At 38.1% G+C, this 20,668-nt stretch overlaps 2 protein-coding genes across 2 annotated transcripts; both read right to left on the bottom strand.

The window, feature by feature from the left end:
• Positions 1 to 6,395: 6,395 nt before the first annotated feature.
• Positions 6,396 to 10,203, bottom strand: LOC140835806 (uncharacterized). The gene is made up of 8 exons (XM_073201212.1): positions 10,104 to 10,203; positions 9,056 to 10,022; positions 8,912 to 8,956; positions 8,767 to 8,841; positions 8,231 to 8,305; positions 7,993 to 8,109; positions 7,851 to 7,927; positions 6,396 to 6,446 (listed from the first exon to the last, which is right to left on the bottom strand). The coding sequence occupies exons 2-8, from the start codon at positions 9,243 to 9,245 to the stop codon at positions 6,396 to 6,398; spliced, it is 630 nt and encodes a 209-aa protein (XP_073057313.1). The 5' UTR covers positions 9,246 to 10,022; positions 10,104 to 10,203.
• Positions 10,204 to 10,274: 71 nt separating this feature from the next.
• Positions 10,275 to 12,348, bottom strand: LOC140836195 (uncharacterized). Its single transcript, XM_073201584.1, has 2 exons — positions 10,671 to 12,348; positions 10,275 to 10,588 (listed from the first exon to the last, which is right to left on the bottom strand). Exon 1 carries the CDS (start codon positions 12,340 to 12,342, stop codon positions 11,389 to 11,391), a length of 954 nt encoding a protein of 317 aa, XP_073057685.1. The 5' UTR covers positions 12,343 to 12,348; the 3' UTR covers positions 10,275 to 10,588; positions 10,671 to 11,388.
• Positions 12,349 to 20,668: the final 8,320 nt, after the last annotated feature.

Here is a 20,668-nt window from a genome sequence, read left to right as displayed (position 1 = left end):
TGACCGGTATCGAGAAATACACCGTTATGCCGTCAATGGTGTTGAAATGTACTAGTGAATTGATAGTATATGTCTTGATTTGGGTTAGGAGTTGATGAAACACATATTACATTGTTATTTCAGATTGGTGTCGACGACTTTGACATCGAGAATTTGGCATCGACAGATATTGTACGGAGAAAGGTATAAGTCATGTTTTGTTTGGGGAGATGTAACTCAAATAAGATATTATTTGAGTTTCCCAACCAAAATCACATACTAGTATTATTAGATATATTGTAACATGTTTATGAATTGTGTATAGCATTATATTCAATCTTTTAACATGTTTATGCTTTGATTTCAGCATTGTATTCAAGCATGTATGATCAGTGTGATATTCAGATATGAATATGATTATACGTTGTTTACATATTGATATTCATTGCATTTAAGATAGGAGAGTCTTTGACAGGCATTGTCAAATAGCTAGACGTTTCGGTGTATCTCAGCATAGGAGTAGGCATTACTCTTATTGCCGCCGTTGATACAGCTCAGACCGAAGTCTAGGAATGAGACGTTCATTACCCCGATTGGAGGGTAGGTAGTGAAGTCTTATTCACACCGGGATCCCTAGAGTTCTAGTCGAGTCGAGTCCAGACATGGTTTGATTCGCATTGCATTGCATGTGCATATGATGTCATTCATGATAGCATGTTTCATGTTTAATTGGTTATATGCATGTATACATGTTTATACTGGGATTTGTTCTCACCAGTTTTCCGGCTGTTGTTATGTCTGTATGTGTGCATAACAACAGGTGGGGCAGGATCTGGGTCACGCAGAGGATGAGAGACGGACATAGCGTGGTGATCACGGGCCTAGCAGAAACAAAACTAGTAGTTGTACTTGAGATATGTATTGTATTTAATTACTAGTTGTCGAATATGGATAGAACAAGACATGTTGTATCTTTTGTTTATAGATTATGTTGTCAATATCTATGGTGTATGCTTGAGTTATATAACATTAGAATCACTGTTAAAAGCAAAAATTTGACCCACTTTTATAGTAATGATCCATTTAATCCCAAGAATCAGAATTAGAGCCCGGGTCCCCACAACAGGTGGTATCAGAGCCATAGGTTTTATAGATTGAGATAGAATAGAATGAGCGGGGTAGATCGAGTCTTCTTCCTTGCTTTATGATGTGCTAACATGATTTAGTGCTTTCATTATTGCATGTTGTATGATTATCTGACTTGTATTACAGCATGTGTTAGTAAAGACTGAATCAGAACCGATTCTAGATCAGAGGTAACTGACTAGAGGAGGGCTGAGACAGTTGTATATCTTGTATTCTAATCAGTTGGATTATTAGATACATGCCTCCTAGAAGAGCAGCCGTTCCTTTACGACCACCAGCGCCAGAGCAGGGTAGCACATCCGGAGATACGATGGATGTCACTGCTACGCCCATGGAGACGTTGCTGAAGCGATTCCAATCCTTTCGACCTCCCACATTAAAAGGTACCGAGAATGCCATTGAGTGTGAAAGTTGGCTTGAGGACATTGAGATGTTATTCGAGTCTCTGGAATATAGTGACGAGAAACGAGTGAAACTCATTGGCCATCAACTGCAAGATGTGGCTAAGTATTGGTGGGTGAATATAAGGAGAGTACTAGAACAGCGTGGCACCGAGGTTACATGGAAAGCATTCAAGACGGAGTTCTATCAGCGATTCTTCCCTGTATCCTATCGCAAAGATAAAGGCGCTGAATTTGCAAACCTGAGGCAAGGGCAATTGAACATTGAAGAGTATGTTGCTAAATTTTCTTCTTTGCTTCGCTTTGCACCTCACGTTTCAGGCAATGATGAGGCCATGGCAGATCAGTTTATAAATGGCTTAAAATGCTGATGTCTTTACATTGGTCAATACTGGGAGACCTAATAATTTCGCTGAATCATTGAATCGTGCCAAAGGAGCTGAAGCAGGATTGCTTAGGCAACGGAGTGTTCCGTATGTTGCTCCGAGTCCGAGACCGCCACTACCTCCAGCACAACATCCTCCTCGACTCGAAAGTGGTGGTAGCAGTAGCGGACGCAAAGATCCGTTGAAAGCAAAGGGTAAACAGTTTAAGAGGGCAGGGAGCAGTTCTTCGAGCTCCAGCGGGTCAAGACAGAGAGGTTTTGGCCAGAGTCTAGAGGTGGCAAGTGGATATTGCAGTACTTGTGGAGGTAAGCATGCCACAGAACAATGTCAAGGTGTAGTGGGCAGGTGTAACGTATGCAAACAACAGGGGCATTATGCCAAGGTCTGTCCTCAGAGAAGCGGTGCATTGAGATTCCAGGCTGCAGGATCGTCTGCCTCCGTGACTCAGCCTGAGAGGCAAGCTTCATCTGTTCACTCATTTCAGCCGCCACCAGCACAGACCCAGCCTCGAGCCAGAGGTGGCCAGCCAGGGAGTCAGCCTCAGAGACAACAGGCTCAGGTGTTTGCCTTGACTGAAGAGCAAGCAGATGATGCCCCAGATGATGTCATTGCAGGTAACTGTTCCCTTTGCGGTTATCCTGCTTATATATTGATAGATACGGGTGCATCGCATACATTCATATCAGAACGATTTGCATTATTGCATTCTCTGCCTGTTGAATCGTTACTAGATGTCGTGTCTATTACTTCTCCATTAGGAAGTGGTTTGATATCGGTAACTACGGTTAGACATTGCATTCTACAGTTTGAGGGGCATGAAATTGACCTAGATTGTATAGTGTTGGGTCTGGCTGATTTTGATTGTATAGTCGGTATCGACATGCTAACAAAGTACAGAGCTACCGTGGATTGTTTCCACAAGATTGTCAGATTCAGACCCGAAATGACAGACGAGTGGAAATTCTACGGGAAGGGTTCCAGATCTCGGATTCCCTTGATTTCGGCTCTTACTATGAACAGATTGTTACAGAAAGGAGCAGATGGTTTCTTTATTTATGCTGTAGATATGCAAAAGTCGAGCCCGGCGTTGGCAGATATACCAGTAGTGCGGGAATTTGCTGATATTTTTCCAGATGAGATCCCAGGATTACCTCCGGTTCGTGAGGTAGACTTTAGTATTGAGCTTACACCAGGTACCGTTCCTATTTCGAGAGCTCCTTATAGGATGGCGCCGATAGAGTTGAAAGAACTAAAGGCACAGTTGGAAGATCTTCTAGCCAAGGGATATATCAGACCTAGTGTATCTCCTTGGGGTGCTCCGGTGCTATTTGTGCGAAAGAAAGATGGATCGATGCGGTTGTGTATCGATTACCGGCAGCTGAACAAGGCAACGATCAAGAATAAATATCCTTTGCCTAGAATTGATGATCTATTTGATCAGTTGCAGGGATCTTCGGTCTATTCGAAGATTGATTTACGTTCTGGGTATCATCAGCTCAGAGTTCGAGATGTAGATATACTGAAGACAGCATTTCGAACCAGGTATGGACATTATGAATTTATTGTCATGTCTTTTGGTTTAACCAATGCTCCGGCGGTATTTATGGGATTGATGAATCAAATCTTTCAGAGGTATTTGGATGATTTTGTTATTGTCTTTATCGACGACATTCTGGTGTATTCTAAGAACAGGAATGAGCATGCAGAACATCTCAGAATTGTGTTGCAGACACTGAGAAATGAGAGACTGTATGCCAAATTCTCAAAGTGTGAGTTTTGGTTGAATCGAGTTGGTCAAGACCGACTTCTGTACCAGAAATACGCAGTTTCATGGGTCTAGCAGGATACTATAGACGATTCATCCAAGATTTCTCCCGTATTGCCAAGCCAATCACACAATTGACACAGAAGAATGCGCCATTCCTATGGTCTGAGGAGTGTGAGTCTAGCTTTCTAGAATTGAAGAAGAGGCTGACCAGTGCACCTGTCTTGATGATTCCTTCAGGTACGGGTGATTTCGTTGTATATTGTGATGCCTCTCACAGAGGTTTGGGATGTGTTTTAATGCAACGAGGGCATGTGGTCGCATATGCATCAAGACAGCTGAAGACTCACGAGACTCGATACCCCATTCATGATCTTGAATTGGCGGCTATCGTCTTTGCACTGAAGATCTGGCGTCATTATCTTTATGGCGAGAAATTCGAGATCTATTCAGACCATAAAAGCCTAAAGTACTTGTTCTCTCAGTCGGAATTGAACATGAGACAGCGTTGATGGCTTGATCTGTTAAAGGACTTTGATTGCGAGATCAAATATTATCCAGGGAAGTCAAATGCAGCAGCAGATGCCTTGAGTCGTAAGGTATGTTCTTTGTCCTTATCGACGATAGGTGTTACAAAGCTAGTTGAGCATTGCTGTTTCTCTGGATTAGAATTTAATACAGACAGGAGGCCACTACGACTTACTGCTATTCAAGTTGAGCCTGACTTGATCAGGATAATCAAAGACGCTCAACGAACCGATCAGAATGTGCAAAGATCGATTCAAATGGTCAGATCAGGGCATTTGTCAGAATATCGGGTGCGTGATCATGTACTTTACGTCAATAACCATCTTGTTGTGCCAGATGTTTCAGATTTGAAGCATCAGATTATGTCCGAAGCGCACTGCAGTCGGTTCAGCATTCAACCTGGGGGCAGAAAGATGTATAATGATTTGAAGACACAGTTCTGGTGGAAACAGATGAAGTCAGACATCGCCGAATATGTGTCTAAATGTCTGAATTGCCAACAGGTGAAGGCCGAGAGGAAGAAGCCCGGAGGGTTACTTCAGAGTTTGTCTATTCCAGAATGGAAATGGGATCACATTTCCATGGATTTTGTGACGAAGTTACCACGATCATCCAGAGGCTGCGATGCGATTTGGGTTATTATTGACAGATTGACCAAATCTGCTTGTTTCATTCCGTACAAAATGACGTATCGGCATGATCAGATGGCGGAGATATATGTTCGAGAGGTAGTCAGATTACATGGTGTGCCGAATTCTATCGTCTCAGATCGTGATCCACGATTCACTTCGCACTTTTGGCACAGTTTACAGCAGGCTTTAGGTACTACATTGCACCTGAGTACTACGTATCATCCTCAGACAGACGGACAGTCAGAGCGGACTATCCAGACTCTAGAGGATATGTTGATAGCCGTAGTGCTAGATTTTGGCACTAGTTGGCAAGATTCTCTATCTCTTTGCGAATTCTCTTATAATAATAGCTATCAGACGAGTATCGAGATGGCACCGTTTGAAGCTTTGTATGGCAAGAAGTGCAGATCTCCGCTATACTGGGATGACGTTTCAGAAGTACCCGAACTTGGGCCAGATATGATTCGTGACATGACAGAGAAGGTGAAACTCATTCAGAAGAGGATGAAGACGGCACAAGATCGACAAGCTAAGTATGCCAATATTAGATGTAGACCGTTAGTATTCGAGGCAGGAGATAGAGTATTCTTAAAAATTTCTCCATTCAGAGGCGTGGTGCGATTTGGCAAAGGCGGGAAACTATCTCCTCGATACATTGGTCCTTACAAGATTCTTGAGAAGATTGGCGATCGAGCTTATCGACTTGCACTTCCACCTTCTCTATCCGGGATACATGATGTCTTTCATGTATCGATGTTGCGAAGATATATGCCAGATATTTCTCATGTCATTCATCCTGACGAAGCGGAACTTGATCAGACTTTAAGCTACGTGGAGCAACCGATACAGATCCTTGATCGGAAAGAAAAGAAGCTCAGAACGAAGATTATTCCCTTAGTAAAAGTCCAATGGAGTCGTCATGGCATCGAAGAAGCGACTTGGGAGACAGAAGCAGATATGCGACAGAAACATCCCGAGTTATTTTCATGATGTAAGTAATTGTCAGTCTTGATTATATTACTTGTCATGTATGTTTAATAATTGCCTACGATTTCGAGGGCGAAATCATTTCTTAGAGGGGGAGAAATGTAAGGCTCGAAGAATTAGTTATCATAATCAGACAAATTTGTTAAGAATTAAGATGATTATAGATGTATTTTATTGGATTTAAAAAGAAGGCAAAATGTACAAAAGAGATGAGAAAGGTCGAAGCTCCAGCGCACATGCGCGAAGATATGCGCGCACATGCGCGTAAATTCCAGTAGCTTCGGCGCACGTGCGCGAGATAATGCGCACATATGCGCGATCCTTCCAGCAGCTATGGCGCACATGCGCGAGTTTAGCCGCGCATATGCGCGGTTGGTCCAGAAGCTTGGGCGCATATGCGCGAAAGGAACGGCGCATATGCGCGAGGTGTTGAATTGCCGAGACAGTAGGTCTCGCGCACATGCGCGAGTAATGCCGCGCATATGCGCGAGACGTGTAATGCAAAGGATTTGCCATGTGTGTGTAGGCATGCAAGGTATATATATATGTTGGCCTTTCTTTGGCCATTTCATCAGAGGAACAACCGAGGAAGCTTAGGAGAAAAGGGTAAGGTGATTTCATCCTAGAATCAAGATTGTGTCACTGTTACATATCCAAACTAAAATCTAAATAGAGATTTGAGCTCCTCTCATTGTTAGCTACAAAGTGATGTAAGTATTGTTCAATTCCAGCATGTTTTGAGAATTACATATTGGGGAAATGCTGATATGCTTATATATATGTGTTCTTGAGAGAATTGTTATCGTAGAAACGCAACCGGATCGAATAACGGATGTTGGATACGATTATTACTCTTTTCCAGCATGTTTAGAGCTAAGATTATACAAGATCTGAGTATTATCTTATGTGTATGAGAACAATTCATGTGTATGAGAATAATCATGAATTGAGAATGATACAACGTTGACTAGGGAGAATTGGATTGACCGGTATCGAGAAATACACCGTTATGCCGTCAATGGTGTTGAAATGTACTAGTGAATTGATAGTATATGTCTTGATTTGGGTTAGGAGTTGATGAAACACATATTACATTGTTATTTCAGATTGGTGTCAACGACTTTGACATCGAGAATTTGGCATCGACAGATATTGTACGGCGAAAGGTATAAGTCATGTTTTGTTTGGGGAGATGTAACTCAAATAAGTTATTATTTGAGTTTCCCAACCAAAATCACATACTAGTATTATTAGATATATTGTCTCATGTTTATGAATTGTGTATAGCATTATATTCAATCTTTTAACATGTTTATGCTTTGATTTCAGCATTGTATTCAAGCATGTATGATCAGTGTGATATTCAGATATGAATATGATTATACGTTGTTTACATATTGATATTCATTGCATTTAAGATAGGAGAGTCTTTGACAGGCATTGTCAAATAGCTAGACATTTCGGTGTATCTCAGCATAGGAGTAGGCATTACTCTTATTGCCGCCGTTGATACAGCTCAGACCGAAGTCTAGGAATGAGACGTTCATTACCCCGATTGGAGGGTAGGTAGTGAAGTCTTATTCACACCGGGATCCCTAGAGTTCTAGTCGAGTCGAGTCCAGACATGGTTTGATTCGCATTGCATTGCATGTGCATATGATGTCATTCATGATAGCATGTTTCATGTTTAATTGATTATATGCATGTATACATGTTTATACTGGGATTTGTTCTCACCGGTTTTCCGGCTGTTGTTATGTCTGTATGTGTGCATAACAACAGGTGGGGCAGGATCTGGGTCACGCAGAGGATGAGAGACGGACATAGCGTGGTGATCACGGGCCTAGCAGAAACAAAACTAGTAGTTGTACTTGTGATATGTATTGTATTTAATTACTAGTTGTCGAATATGGATAGAACAAGACATGTTGTATCTTTTGTTTATAGATTATGTTGTTAATATCTATGGTGTATTCTTGAGTTATATAACATTAGAATCACTGTTAAAAGCAAAAATTTGACCCACTTTTATAGTAATGATCCATTTAATCCCAAGAATCAGAATTAGAGCCCGGGTCCCCACACCTTGTATGCTTTGACAATCTGTACAAGCATGATTTCAACAAAATATATGCAAATTGAATTTATAATTATAAATAAGATGCTACCTCTTTTTTTTGAATTTCGAGTTGTGTGATTGTCACTCAAAATCAGTGGTTGAGTATTTGTCTCATCTTGAAGTTGAAAGTGAGTTTTTCCAACATTTTTATTTTTAAGAGCCATTCCTATCAAAAGCAAGTTATATAAGATAAATAAAGCATTTATAAACATTATACCGAATTATATCAAAATTTAATCTTTTGAAATAAAATATTCTTAAGTTTCATATATTTTTATATATCATACCTTGTACATCATTGTGTTGCTGCTTTGAAACTTTATCCTTTTGGTTATTTAGCTTACCTTGTATGTTTTGAAATTCTGCACAAGTATTGACTCCACCAAGCAAGTTAAGTTTTAATTATAAGCAACAAAGTTCTAGCATTTTTCGCTAGCTACCATGTTATTACCAAGTTCTCTTGCAAGAGTGAATTGAACAAAGTATAAAACATTCATACAAATGCAAAAGGTCAAATAAGAGTTATACACAAGCAACAAACATATTGTTTTTGTGTAAAATGCGATGATACCTCTTTTTTTTCAATTTCGAGTCACATGATTAGCAGATATGATACGTGGTTGTGTATCTTCCTCATCTCGAAGTTGAAAATGAGATTTTTTAAAAAATTTACTCTTACGAGTCATTCCTATCAAAAGAAAAGGTTAAAAATTACAAATGCTTTTACATAGAATAAATAAAACATGAAGAAAGCATTATACATATCCAAACTTAATCGTTTCAAATAAAATGCTACAAGTTCATATCTTTTTATATTTAATACCTTGTAAATCATTGTGTTGGTGCTTCGAAACTCCGTCCATTTGGTTATTCAACATACCTTGTATGTTTTGAACTTCTGCACAAGTTTTGATACCACCAAAATATAAGTAAGTTGAGTTTTTAATTATAAACAAGAAAATGCTAACCTTTTCCGCTATCATTCATGCTACCGAGTTCTCTTGCAAGACCAACTTGAACAAAGTACATAAAATTCAGACAAAATCAAAAGGTCCAATAAGAGTAATACAAAATCAGCAAACATATCCTTGATGTATAAAGTTACATGCTACCTTTTTTTGAACCTCGAGCTGCGTGATTGGCAATCATAATTCGAGATTGTGTATTTGCCTTATCTTGATGTTGAAAATGAGGTTTTCCAACAGTTTTACCCTCACTAGCCATTCCTATCAAGAGCAAGAGCCACAACTTGAAGATAAAAAAGTTAGTTGTATCCTTTGATATGATAAATAAAAGATCCATAGTGAAAAATGAAATTAAAATATATAATGTTATTATTATTCTAGTATCCAGCAAATCCACTCTACTAGTTTCACTTTATATCATATTAACTAAACATAAAAATTTATATATGCAAGAAAAAATCTCATCATTAACTAAATCTCATCATGCATCAACATCAATTTCAACTCCTGCAATATCATCCCGAACCCAAACGACTTCTTCATGTTCATTCTCGTCTTCCGGATTACAAATACAACTTTGAAGATATGTATCAACATCTGCCATAGGTTGCATCTTATACTTTGCTCGTGCATCGGTGGTGATAATTACATGCCAATTACAATCAACTGGATCTTCCACATAAAAAACTTGCATGGCTTGGGATGCTAATATATAAGGCTCGTTGTGACGCTTCACATTCGTAAAATTGGCCAACATAAAACCATCTTCATCCAGTTTTAGTCGTTTGCCTTTGGAGACCCAATCACATTCAAATAAAACAACTCTTCGACCTCTCTCATAATCTAACTCAATCACATTTTGCAAAATCCCATAATAATCAAGTTCACTTGATACTGGATTCTGATCTCTTATACTCGAATAACTTGAAGTGGTAGCCCGAACAATCACACCACAATTCTGAGTTTTTCTCTTGCGTTCCACTTCTTTTGTATGAAACCTAAATCCATTGGAAATGAATTTTTCATATCGTATCCCTATGAAATTTGGGCCTCTGGCAAGTGATTTCAAATCATTTGATACTGGATCATCTTGTGAAGGATTTGTATTTTCAATCTATCACACAAGAAAAAATTGATAAATTATGTATAAAAATCATAATATTTAATCTTAATGACAATTACAAAAGAAACTTACATGTTTGGCAAACCAAGAGGCAAAAGACTCACTAAGCATACGTTCAATTTGGTGTTGTGGAACACCGGAATCAGTAAGATTCAAAATCTGACGGTGTTTACTGCAAATTAAGAAAGATGATTTGATAAACATCGATGATTATATATTTAAACACAATGAAATATATAATCACATACTCTATGTAAGATTGTACGTGATGACAGTTGAATAACACATATTTATGTGCCTTCTTTAATGTCTCATCATCAAACTTAGTTGCAATGGGCTTTCCAAGTGCATAACCAGAGGCCGTAAACACGTCCAATGCGAATGTTGAGCCGGTAGTTGTCTCATCATTTCTTGTTGATTGATTGAATTTTGTCTCTACATAGTCAGCTAAATAAAAAGAACAGAATGTCAAACATTCCTCAGCCAAATACCCCTCAGCAATGGATCCTTCTGGCCTACTTCTATTTCGAACATATGACTTCAATGTCCCCAAGTACCTTATACCAAAAACATAAATTTTTTATTATTTAGTGAAAATAATATTTTAAATAAAACAATATCAATAATATTTGTTTTTACCTTTCAATTGGATACATCCAACGATAGTAAACTGGTCCAGCAAGTAGTACTTCAGTAGCCAAATGTACATTCAAATGAATCATTATGTCAAAAAATGAGGGAGGAAAAATCTTCTCCAATTGACAGAGGATCACCGCAATATCTTTCCTTAGACGAACCACATCAGTTGGAGAAATTACTTTACAACATAGCTCTCTGAAATACCTTCTCAATCTAATCAAAGGAGTCCGAACTGATTTAGACAAAGTTCTACGTAGTGCCATCGGCAACAACTGCTGCATCAAAATATGGTTGTCATGGCTTTTTAGACCAATTAATTTTGCCGGTTTCATTTGAACACACCGTGAAATGTTAGAAGCATAGCCATCTGGAACTTTAACTTTTTTTAAAACCTTGCAAAATTTGCCCTTCTCATTTTTGTCCATTGAATAACATGCTGGAGGCAGATAAACTCTACTCGGTCCTTTCTCAATAGGATGGAGTTCTCATCTTATTCCAATTTCTTGCAAATCAAGACGTGATTTAATATTATCTTTTGTTTTTCCTTCCATATTCAGCAGTGTCCCACAAATTGATTCGCACACATTCTTCTCAATATGCATAAAATCAAGATTGTGGCGTACCAAATTATCTTTCCAATATGGTAAATCGAAGAAAATACTCAACTTTTTCCAATTGAATGGTAGTTCTGGATTATCATCAACTGTTTTTCCAAATTTCAAATTAAAATTTTCAACTCTTTGATCACTGTGTCTCCCGAAAGTATGGGTGATGGTCTTCCATACTCTTCTGTGCCATCAAAATTTTGAGCATCTTTGCGAAACTCATGATCACCATTCAAAAATTTGCGGTGACCCATATAACAATATTTTCTGCCATTTTTTAACCAGCGTGAATGTGTAAATTTGTGGCACACTGGGCATGCAAATTTACCTTTGGTGCTCCATCCAGATAGGGTTGCATATCCAGGAAAATCACTTATAGTCCATAATAATGCGGCATTCAATTGAAAATTCTGCTTGGTTGATGCATCATATGTCTGCACTCCTACGTCCCACAAATCCTTCAAATCTGCAACAAGGGGCTGCAAGTAGATGTCGATGTTATTTCCAGGAGCAGATGGACCAGGTATTAGCAATGATAATATAAAGTATGGTTGTTTCATACACATCCATGGTGGAAGATTATAAGGCACTAAAATGACTGGCCACGTACTATGCGCCACATTCATATTTTTGAATGGATTAAATCCATCTGAAGCTAATCCTAGCCTTATGTTTCGGGGATCCTTTGCGAATTCAGGGTGGTTATGGTCAAACGTTTGCAAAGCTGGGGAATCAGCTGGGTGTCGCATGTAACCGTCTTTCGTTCGAGATTCAGAATGCCATCTCATATGGACTGCTGTTTTGCAGGACATGAACAAACGTTGTAACCTAGGCTTTATTGGAAAATACCATAAAACCTTGCGTGAAACTTTCCTCTTGTCACCAATAGGATCATTTTCAGATGTTTCCCAACTAGGCTCGTTGCATGTTTTGCATCGAACTCTTTCTTCGTCCAACCGCCAGTATAAAGAGCAATCATTAGGACATGCATCGTTCTTTTCATAACCAAGTCCTAATTGCTTCATCAATTTCTCTGCTTCATAGTATGACTTTGGTAAATCTTTCATGGCATTTGGAAATGCTTCTGTCAACAAATCCAAAAGCATATCGAAGATTTTATTGGTAATTTTTCCAAGACATTTTAAGTAAAGCAAGCGAATGATGAATGAAAGTTTAGAGAATTTCTTGCATCCGGGATATAACTCTTTTTGTGAATCATCAATTAGTTTATAGAATTTCTCGGCCTCTCCGATTGAAATCATCAATTAGTCCAGACTCGGCCAATGCTATCAGTACTTGAATACTATTCCTTTGGTCTTCTAACACACTCCCATGCATCACGACTCCTTCATGCCTACTCATGACTCCTTGTAGTGCCTCCTTGAACTTCTTTAATCGACCCCTCGTGACTGGTCCCTCCGGCAACTGCAAAGGATCTCATGCTTTCCTTGGGGCTTGACGACCCGTGTTCGCATCATCCTCCCCTTCTTGAAAAGGATTTGTCCTCAAATCTTGCTCATCACCTACATCAAACAACGACAAATCACTAACATTAAATGTAGAACTTACATTGTACTCACCTGGCAAGTCGAGTTTGTAGGCGTTGTCATTGATCCTCTCAAGAACTTGGAATGGTCCATCGCCCCTAGGTAATAGCTTTGAGCGTCGCTTCTCCGGAAACCTCTCCTTCCTCAAGTGTAGCCACACCCAATCACCTTTCTCGAATGCCACCTTCTTTTTCCCCTTGTTAGCTTGCTTGGCATATTGCTCATTCCGCTTCTCAATATTGGCTTTGGCCTTTTCATGCAACCCCCTAACAAATTCGGCCTTCTTTTTGCCATCCATGTTTAACCTTTCACTCACAGGTAAAGACGTCAAATCCAACGGAGTTAAAGGATTAAAACCATACACAATTTCAAATGGCGAATAATTAGTAGTAGAATGCACGCAACGATTATATGCAAACTCAACAAATGGCAAGCAACTTTCCCAATTCTTTAAGTTCTTTTTAAGTATAGCACGTAATAAAGTTCCTAGCGTCCTATTAACTACCTCAGTTTGACCATTAGTTTGAGGTTGACAGGTCGTAGAAAACAGTAATTTAGTGCCAAGTTTAGCCCATAGTGTTTTCCAAAAGTAACTTAAGAATTTAACATCACGGTTAGAAACAATAGTCTTAGGCATGCCATGCAACCTAACGACTTCTCTAAAAAACGAATCCGCAATGTTAGATGCATCATCAGTCTAGTGACAAGCAATAAAGTGTGCCATTTTAGAAAACCTATCCATAACAACAAATATAGAGTCCCTCCCCTTCTTTGTCCTAGGTAACCCCAAAACAAAGTCCATAGAGATATCAACCCAAGGTTCACTAGGGACGGGAAGTGGTGTATATAATCCATGTGGTTGTGTCCTAGACTTAGCTTGTCTACAAGTTATACACTTCTCACAAACACGCTCAACATCACGTTTCATGTGTGGCCAGTGGAAATGTTCATGCAATGCACTCAAAGTTTTAGCCACACCAAAATGTCCAAACAAGCCACCCCCATGTGCCTCCCTAACAAGTAATTAATGAATAGATGATCTAGGGATGCACAATTTATCCTCTCTAAACAAGAAACCCTTATGCAAGTAGAATTTACCATGTGTACCATGCATACAAGTTTCAAACACTTCTTTAAAATCATCATCTAGCACATACAATTCTTTAACAAGCTCAAACCCCAAGATTTTAGGTTCCAAAGTAGAGAAAAGCACATACCTCCGTGATAGTGCGTCGGCCACTATGTTTTCCTTACCTTGCTTATACTTGATCATGTAGGGGAATGTCTCTATGAAAGCGACCCACTTAGCATGCCGCTTGTTCAGCTTTTGTTGCCCCTTGAAGTGCTTTAGAGACTCATGGTTCGTATGAATCACAAACTCTTTAGGCCTCAAGTAATGCTGCCACGTCTCGAGAGTCCTCACAAGTGCATAGAACTCCTTGTCATACGTGGGATAGTTCAGCGCTGCCCCATTGAGCTTCTCACTAAAGTACGCCACAGGCCTTCCTCCTTGCATCCACACGCCACCAATACCTACACCTGAAGTATCACATTCAATTTCAAAGGTGTTAGCAAAATTGGGTAAAACAAGTAATGGAGCATTAATCAATTTTTGCTTAATGAGATTAAAGGACTTCTCTTGCTCCTCGCCCCAATGGAATGGAACATTCTTCTTGATCACTGCCGTCATTGGTGCCGCCAATGTGCAAAAATCTTTGACAAACATCCTATAAAAGCTTGCAAGACCATGAAAACTTCGAACTTGACCAACAGTAGTAGGCGTTGGCCAATCCCGAATAGCACTTACCTTGTCTTCATCAACTTGTATACCCTGTGAACTTACCACAAAACCAAGGAAGACAAGTTTTCTAGTACAAAAATCACATTTCTTCAAGTTAGCATACAAATTTTCAGCCCTTAATGTGATTAGCACAAGTTTTAAGTGGTTAACATGCTCATCTAAGTTTTTGCTATACACTAGGATATCATCAAAAAGACCACAACAAATTTTCCTATGTGTGCACGCAAAACATGATTCATTAACCTCATAAAGGTGCTAGGTGCATTAGTCAAGCCAAAAGGCATAACCATATCCTCATATAACCCATATTTGGTTTTAAAAGCAGTTTTCCACTCATCACCTTCTCTCATTCTAATTTGGTGATACCCACTTTTCAAATCAATTTTGCTAAAAATGCAAGACCCATGCAATTCATCTAACATATCATCTAGTCTAGGTATGGGATGCCTATACTTAATGTTTATGTTATTTATTGCCCTACAATCCACACACATACTCCATGAGCCATCTTTCTTAGAGACTAGTAAAACGGGCACCGCACAAGGTGACATGGACTCACCACTACAAGAATAAATGCTTTTGGTGACATTCATAAATGTCATCATATTCAATATTTAGTGACATTTAAGTTTTAGTGACACCTCCAACAAATGTCGTCTATTCCAATGTCGTCTTAAACTTCCTGACATTTTTCAATGTCATTATAAGACGTTAATGACAACGTCATACGTGTTACTAATTATTTATATAATGACAATTTTAAATGTCAGAAAAACTCATGTTTTTAAGACATTTATACATGCCATGCTATTATAGCAATAATGACAAATTTATATGTCAGGTGACATAATTTATAATGACAACTAAAAGTGTCGTGTATATTATTTATAGTGACAATAAAAAATGTCACTAATGATATGTTATAAGGTTAATTTAAAATGTCTCATTATGTAATCTGTAATGACACTTACAAATTTCTTCTATACTAGTATATAAGGATATTGAAAATTGTCATTAATAGTTGTTTATAATGACTTTTTGAAATGTCTCCATATGAGTTTTACAATGACATTTTTTATGTACATGATTTAATGTTCTATTGTGACATAAAAAATGTCATATTTTATGAAATGCCATCGATTTTCAATATTTTCATGATATAATATTCAAGGATATAACAAATTAACATAAATACAAATACAAAATTTTAAAATAGAAATTAAATTGCTAATCAATAATTGTCATTAATTTTGCAATCATTAATGTGTAAGACCGACAAATTTGTCTCTCGAAAAACATCTATATCCCAACAAATGTACCAAATGTATTTAGTTTAAGAACTAACAAATAACTAAGTCTTCTAAAGCAAAACATCAGCAAACTTGTGACGCATCTTCATATTCAACCATCTCATCTTAATCAAAATCCAATATTCTTGTCACCTACAATAAAAATTCATATATTTGTACGAATGAAATAAAATTAAAGAAACACAAAATAGAAGAGATTAAAATTTAATTCCAACTAGTGAATATCATACCAAATAATAAACTGGAAAATTATTATTTATCCAAATGCACCTAGTAGAAATCTTCCTCATTAACTGTCAACTGCAAATATAATTGATATTGGTTTAAAAAGATACTAACATGACGGACATAATAATAAATACTAGTTAATTGAAAAGTTGAATATCATACAAAATGACAAGGCCAAACTATCATTCCTCCAAGTGTATCCCCAACCTTTTGTAAAAGATCATATGGCCTAATCAAACTCTCTTCCCGTTCTAGGACAACTAGAACTTGTATTTCACACCAATTTTGTCCCAACGCCTGTCTTCCTACTTCGGTATTTGGATCCATGCTACGAACCACTCCTTTTGCCACAATTTTCGTCGAATCAAATAAACTTTTTTTTGAGACAGAACATCCAATCTACGTGAAAGTGCAAAAGAGAAAGTTTTGATAAAAACAATTATAAAGTACAATCATCAACAACCATTATGCTAATGAGTATGTCCAGCTAGCCAGAAAACAAAAAAACATAAAGAAACATCATTCAAATTAGTTAACTCATGACAGCAAACTATCCAGAAAAGTTAAACAATATGGAACACAAATTAAACACATTCAAACTGTACTAAAGACCAGTTTCTTCCATACCATTTTTTACTCACTAATCTTTCAAAGAAGAATCCTATCAGACTATGTATTGAATATGTGCGCCAGACCTACTAGATGATCTAACGTATATTCTTAAACCTAAAAGCCAATGCTGAATCAATAAAATACTAACTCAATATAATAATAAAGTAATAAAACTAGAAAAAAGACTTTACCCTTGGAGATAATGGACTACTTGAGGATGTTGTGTGTTGTATATTGTTGTAATTTGAACCAAGATTTTGGTTTGGTTGACTGCAAACCTTTGATTCTAACATTGCAATGTGTTGGCCTTGTTTTCTAATTTGCTCATCCATTTTTTCTAACTTTGTCTTTTGCTCCATCACTATTCGATTGCATGTACTACGGCTTGGCACTTCTCCCCATAAATCAGATGGGTTAACACCATCACCATGCATACGCACTCGGCCTGATCTTTCTAGTCCAATGATTTGAGCAAATACGTCATTTTGACCAATTTGATCATACTCATCTTCAGGAAGTTGATTTTCTAGTTCTTTCATTGCAGCCTTCACCAAAAAATCAAAATCCATAATGTATTCATTTTGATTATGAAAACAAATATCTTTGAAAGTAATCTAGTTGAAGTTTATAAAACAACTTACCAATTTTTCTGCCACAATGTTGCCTGAGGGACTTCCATTAGCATGAGTGAAACATGCATGAAATAATTCAACTCTTGATGGAGGTCGCCCTTTTTCTTTTTTCTAATATGTAATTTGTTAAAAGTTTGTAGATTCTAATGCATGTAGAATTATAAGATTAATAAGATAAATTACCAATTTTTGTTGCACTTGAGCGAAAGATCTTCTTCTAGTTGTCTGATTCATTATCTTTTGGTTCCGAGCAATCTTATTTTTTTCACTTCTCTCCTGATACATTAAATTCAACTTGGTACACAAGACAAATGTCTACACGAACATTTTTCTAAACATATAAAATATTGTATACCTTTGATTTTTCTGAGTTCCACTGAGCAACTAGTTTCACATATTGTTCTACAGAAGCTCTTTTATCTCTTTCTTCAAGAAGAACTTGTGTAATGCCCGAGATTTAATTACTGCAATCAGATGTTGATAAGTTGGTAGACTTGAGGTTATAGGAGCTCACGTGGAAAAGCCGGGCGTCGGTGCAAGACAAACAAGAATTTTGTACAGAACTCGTGGCGCCCGAGCGGTAGAAAGAGACCGCCCGAGCACCAATGCACCATAAGTTGGGATTTCAGACAGAAAGTGCGGCGTCCGAGCGGTAGAAAACTACCGCCCGAGCGCCAATGGATAATAGGCCATGCATCCAGACAGAAAGTGCCGCGCTCGAGCGGTACTTTCTTACCGCCCGAGCTCGAGATGTGGAATTGGTGGGATGAGCCACTTGCCTTGTTGCATGCGCGAGGTATATATATATATATATATATATATATATATATATATATATATATATATATATATATATATTTATATATATATATATATATATAAATATATATATATATATTTATATATATATATATATACACACACATGCAATTCATTTAAGAATTAAGACGGAAAGAAATCGGGAAAGGGTTCTAGAAAAGAATTGAAAAATCCTTACGCCTTTTGTGAGAAATCCGTCCGTCCGATTTTGAATCCGATTGCGGTACTATGTTCCTATCGACGTAGGCTACCACTGGACACTGAGTATTGACAGGCTTGGGGTTCAAGACTTCGACAGAGCCAGAGTATCAGAAAGAAATGTATAAATTAATGTTGAGTTGGGATTGCACAACTCGAGGAAGGTTTGACTCGAGTTTCCCTAAATCACATACTTAGTTTATTACATTTATTCTTTTAATTGATGAGATTGATGTTTGTTGTCTATTGATTTATAGCCACTGCATATATGGACTACTGAGTCGTTGAGTCATAGGCTGATTCGCCTAGTCACCGACTGATTCGTCTGGTTATTGACTGATTCGTCTAATTATTGACTGATTCATCTAAACTTAGGCTGATTCGCTTAATCACCGGCTGATTCGTCTGGTTATTGACTGATTCGTCTAAACTTAAGCTGATTCGCATAATTACAGGCTGATTCGTCTGGTTATTGGCTGATTCGCCTAATTCTTGACTGATTCGTCAATTCTGCGGCTGATTCGCCCAGACACTGCATATATGAATTATATCGATGCCGTTTAGGGATTGATTCATTCCTATCGACTGAGATTCGGTATAATTATTATTATTCAGACATCGGGATCCCTAGGTTAGAGTTGAGTCGAGTCTGAGACGACGCGTCAGTGGAGTCGAGTCTGAGACGACGCGTCGGTTGAGTTGAGTCTGATATGACATGTTGATTTACATTGTTTATATCATTCATGATTATTGAATGCTTGATATTGATTTATGTTTCTGATTTGATACAGGTTAAGAATATTTCTTATATATGCTTTTGTATATGTTTTTATATGATTGCATGTATACATTGTTTATACTGGGATATTTATATGTCACCGGAGTTATCCGGCTGTTGTCTTGTTTTGTATGTGTTCATGACAACAGGTGAGGCTGGATCAGGGTCAAGAAGAGGATGAGATAAGATTAGATAGCGTGGAGATCCGGGCTTCGAAGCACGTAGGATTCAGCACTGATATGTAGTTGAACCTAGTTGAACTCTTGTAGATAACACAAGATTTGTATGTTCATGTTTAATATGTAATTTGAGTAAATTACATTACGTTTCCACTTTGTATTTTAAAAAGAAAAGTTAGACCCTGTTTTATAGTTGATTAATTAGTCTCAATGATGATTAAGAACTTGATTAGCGTCCGGGTCCCCACAACAGGTGGTATCAGAGCCAGGTTCCTTTAGATTGAGATAGAAGAGGCTAGTGAGCGGGGTAGATTGAGTTTTCTTCCTTGCTTTTGCATGCTATCAATCTATTATGCTTACTGCTTTATATAATACATGTTACTGGAATTATCTGATTTGATTTTGTAATATGTATTATTTGAAATGAATTCGAACCGATTCTCGATCAGCAGTAAGATGATCGGGAGGAAGATTGAATTGAAACAGATGTGTTGGATTGGGTTACTAATCCTTTTGAGTTTCAGATATGCCTCCTAGACGAATCCCAGAACAGGGTAGTATATCGAATTCTCCCATGGATGTAACACCGACTCCAATGGAAACCTTGCTGAAGAGGTTTCAGTCATTCAAACCGCCAACCCTGAAAGGGACAGAGACTTCGATTGACTGTGACAGTTGGTTGAATGACATAGAGATGTTGTTTGATTCACTGGGGTATAGTGATGAGCGCCGAAATAAATTGATTGGGCACCAGTTGCTTGATGTTGCAAAAAGCTGGTGGATTACGATGAAGAGGGCCTTGGAGCAACGAGGTACGATTATTACTTGGGATGTATTTAAAACTGAGTTTTATCAAAGATTCTTCCCAGTGTCGTACAGAAAGACAAGGGGGCATAGTTTGCCAATTTGAGACAGGGTCAGCTGAACATTGAATAATATGTGACCAAGTTCTCTACCTTGTTGAAGTTTGCTCCTCATGTGTCTGAAAATGACGAAGCCGTTGCTGATCAGTTCATCAATGGATTGAATCCCGATATTTTTACATTGGTGAACACAGGGCGACCGAATAACTTTGCTGATGCCATGAATAGAGCAAAGGGCGCTGAAGCGGGCCTGATAAGGCAGAGAGGAGCTGAATTTGTTCCTCCAGTGTCGAGACCACAGCAACCACCTCCCCGATTCGAGCGTTGCAGTAGCAGTGGTGGAAGGAAAGATTTTCTGAAGGCTAGAGGAAAGCAGTTTAAGAAGTCTGGCGGCAGTTCTTCTAGTTCCAGTGGGTCTCAGCAGAG

This window comes from Primulina eburnea, chromosome 7 (assembly GCF_022965805.1).
Source record: "Primulina eburnea isolate SZY01 chromosome 7, ASM2296580v1, whole genome shotgun sequence".
In the NCBI taxonomy this organism is placed as follows: Eukaryota; Viridiplantae; Streptophyta; class Magnoliopsida; order Lamiales; family Gesneriaceae; genus Primulina; species Primulina eburnea.
The sequence above is the reverse complement of the archived record's forward strand: the minus strand, read 5'-3'. Positions and strand labels throughout refer to the sequence as shown.